The sequence below is a fragment of the Orycteropus afer genome, unplaced genomic scaffold, assembly GCF_000298275.1.
Source record: "Orycteropus afer afer isolate SDZICR_OR568_19922 unplaced genomic scaffold, OryAfe1.0 scaffold00469, whole genome shotgun sequence".
Lineage (NCBI taxonomy): Eukaryota > Metazoa > Chordata > Mammalia > Tubulidentata > Orycteropodidae > Orycteropus > Orycteropus afer.
Window position 1 is genome coordinate 1,169,342 of NW_006922056.1, and position 3,337 is coordinate 1,172,678.

General features: G+C 58.4%; 1 protein-coding gene across 1 annotated transcript in view; it reads right to left on the minus strand.

The window, feature by feature from the left end:
- Window positions 1-2,847, minus strand: part of GID8 (GID complex subunit 8 homolog) — a 4,233-nt gene extending 1,386 nt beyond the window's left edge. The window contains exons 1-3 of the mRNA XM_007954680.1: window positions 2,730-2,847; window positions 1,668-1,864; window positions 1,184-1,381 (exon numbers count right to left, since the gene is read on the minus strand). Of these exons, the coding sequence (XP_007952871.1) occupies window positions 1,184-1,381; window positions 1,668-1,864; window positions 2,730-2,847 (513 nt within the window). The remainder of the gene's footprint in view (window positions 1-1,183; window positions 1,382-1,667; window positions 1,865-2,729) is intronic.
- Between the last annotated feature and the right edge of the window lie 490 nt (window positions 2,848-3,337).

The window sequence follows — 3,337 nt, forward strand, 5'->3', positions numbered from 1 at the left end:
CACACACACACACACACACAAACGCACGGCTGCCAGGCACGTTGTCTCTCTCTCTCTCTCATACACACGCACACAAACGCATGGCTGCCAGGCACGCTGTCTCTCTCTCACACACACACACACACAACGCACGGCTGCCAGGCACGTTGTCTCTCACACACACATGCACACACACGCACACACGGCTGCCAGGCACCCTGGGGGTGTTCAGCACACAGGCCTGCCCAGAAGGAGCCGACAGCCCCCATTCTGCCTCAGCGCCACGTAAGCCCTGGAGCACATCTGGGGGGAACCTCCAAGGACGGACGGGCACGTGCATTGGTAAGGTGGAGAAGAGGACAGAGTCGTGAGTAGGACAAGTCCTGCTGTGGGGCGGGCAGCAGAGAAAGGCAGCGTGTTTGGGGAGGTGATGAGCATCACATTTGGGTGGGATATAGGGAAGCAGTGAGAAGAAGAAAAGTCTCAGAAAAAAACTCGAGACTTTAACTTGAAAACGTTAGGACATCATTTCTGAGAGAGAGACTCCAGACAAATGTGATATTAGCAAAGGTTTGAAAACTGTAGCATAAAGTCAAGAATTCTGGCCCCTGCGGCTGGCGTAAACCAACATTTACAACATCCTCACACCCTGGCTCCCGCTTGAACAAGCAAAAAAGTTAAAAATCAGGGAACAACTGACACCATCCCACCAAGCTTCACGTCCCCGGAAGTCACATTCCACACCCCAAGTCAACAGGTACCCTGGCCTCCTGCGAGGGCAGCTGGGTCCTCCCTTTACCTGGCACCTGGCACCCCGGGCTCCTCCAGTGGCAGCCAGGTCCCTCTGTCACCTGGTATCCAGCACCTTGGACGCCTCCAAGGGCAGCCAGGCCCCCCTCACCTGGCACCCATTACCCTGGACTCCTCTGAGGCTGGCTGGGGGCCCCCTCACTGGGCACCCGTTACCCTGGGCTCCTCCGAGGGTGGCTGGGTCCTCCCCTCACCTGGCACCCGTTACCCTGGACTCCTCTGAGGCTGGCTGGGGCCCCCTCACCAGGCACCCGTTACCCTGGGCTCCTCCGAGGCTGGCTGGGGCCCCCTCACCGGGCACCCGTTACCCTGGGCTCCTCCGAGGGCGGCTGGGACCCCCCTCACCGGGCACCTGTTACCCTGGGCCCCTCCGAGGGCAGCCAGGCCCCCTCACCTTCTGCCGCTGCATCATGTTGAGGAGGTCTCCAAAGGGCGACTCCTCAGGGCTGTCGAAGGCCAGCAGGGCCAGTGTGCGCTCCATCTCCGTCAGGCACTCCCGGCTCTCCTCACCTTGCTCTGCCAGCTGCGTCTGGGCAAACTCCAGGGCCGCCTCCGTCTCCCGCTGCCGGATCAGTTCGATCAGATGCTGCTGCTGCTCAGAGGCAAAGACAGTGGCTGAGACGGCACAGACCCAGGGCGCCAGGCTGGCCTGGCTGCGGGCTCGGGGCTAGTCCCAAGCACGGCTCACAGGGCAGCTTGCCCGGCACCTCTGGGCGATGGCATGTGCGTTTCTAAACAAGAAACGGTTTCTGAAACACATGGCAAACAACAGCTAACTCAACGCCTTTCCCCAGCCCATCGGCACCATTCGCCCGCTCGTTCCTGACTCCTCCAGGTGACCTTCCTGGCCGAACAGGCCCGAAGCAGATGACACGCACCTGCAGGTGGAAGTAGAGGTAGCGGTTAGTGTCCAGGAGCTCGGGGTGCAGGCTGTTGATCAGCGCGATGGCTTCCTGGATCTGACCCTTCAGCAGCATCTCACGGATCCTGATGCGCTCATCAAGCGTTTCGAGATCCACGCTGGGTTCGATCCCAGACTCCATCCGGAACTTCTCTGCTGCTTCCTTAAAGCCCTCTGAAAACGGAAACACCTTCACTGCCGGGAACGTCAGTGAGAAACAAACACAAGACTTTCCAGCGGGAAGGCACCTGCCTCAACGAGATAACCACGAAGATCAAACACCTTCCTGGGATCTGGGACCAAACCTTCCTCACTAACTACTGAGACACAGAAAATGAGAGCTCATCACTCATTCCCTCCTTCCCACTTCGTCCACAGACACCCTGGTGACTCAGCCCCAGGCTGGGGACAGTGACATGGAGCTCGGTGTTTGGGTGGGACGCTCGGAAGCTGCAGAGCTGGTTCCAGGTGATTCCAGACAGACCAGACAGACAGCCAGGTGCTGTGGTGACCTGGCCTCAGTCCTTCCCTCCATCAAGGCCAGAGTGCCCCGCCCCCACAGTCAGCTAAAGACGGATGCGCCCGTCCCCTTTCAAAAAACTGTGAGATTAATCTGGGGGAGAGGACCTGGGGACTAAGGGGATAGAGAGGAATTTTCCATTAAAACTTTTTGAAAACACCTGGACTTTCTTACCAAAGATAAAAAAAAATCACCCCCCTCCCTCCCAAGTGCCAGTGAGGGCTGTCTGGGCCTCAGGACCACAGACCACTTCCTGACTCTCCTGGCCAGGAGAGGTCGACTGAAGGGGACTTGACTAGGCTTCAAAATGCTCTGAATTAGCTTGCTTTTGCAGATGTGAACACACCAACGGTCAGGAAACAGGGGTTTTCCTAGGTCTCCCACACAGCTTCTCTAACGGGGTGACCTGCAAGCTTACTGAGTTCTCCCCGTGTTCCGTTAGCCTCTCGTGTGCAGCGCAGCTGCCCCCTGGCAGGTGGGTGTGCGCCCGGGGAGAGCAGGGCCCCCGGCGGCCGGTACCTGTCACGAGGTAGTTCATGATGAGGCGGTTCATGTCCGCCCGCTGAATGTGCAGGTTGTTGAGCCTCTCCAGCCACTCATCTTTCGTGATCTCGTCGGGCTTTTCTGCATAACTCATCCTGACTTATTTCTACAGGAAGAAAGTACCATAAGGAGCTGGTGAAGAATCCTGGCGCTCACGATCCTTCAGGACTAAACAAGCCACGTCACGAACAGAAAGGGGAGACGGCCACACTGGCACCTGGAAACCAGGCCTGGGGCTCAAGCGCGGCTGGGGAGCAGGAAGAAGGCAGCTGTGCAAGGTGGGTGACCGTGAAGAGTGCCAGGGCCAGGCAGACCCAGGCCAGGCCGGAGGGGGAACCGAGACTCGGCTCCAAGGGCAAAAGGACGACCACTGGGGGTCAAGGAGTAAAATTCACAGGCTGGGATGGAGGTTCTAGTAAGACTACACCCGTATACCCATCAGACTGACAATGAAGCGCTGGCAGAGACGTGGGGTTTTCTCAAACACCTTCGGTGTCCTCAGAGAAGATGGGTGCTGTGGCCAACAGGCTGGCCTCTAGTAAAGCACGCCTCGTTGTTGCCGTGAGCCGCTGTAGAGCCAGCCT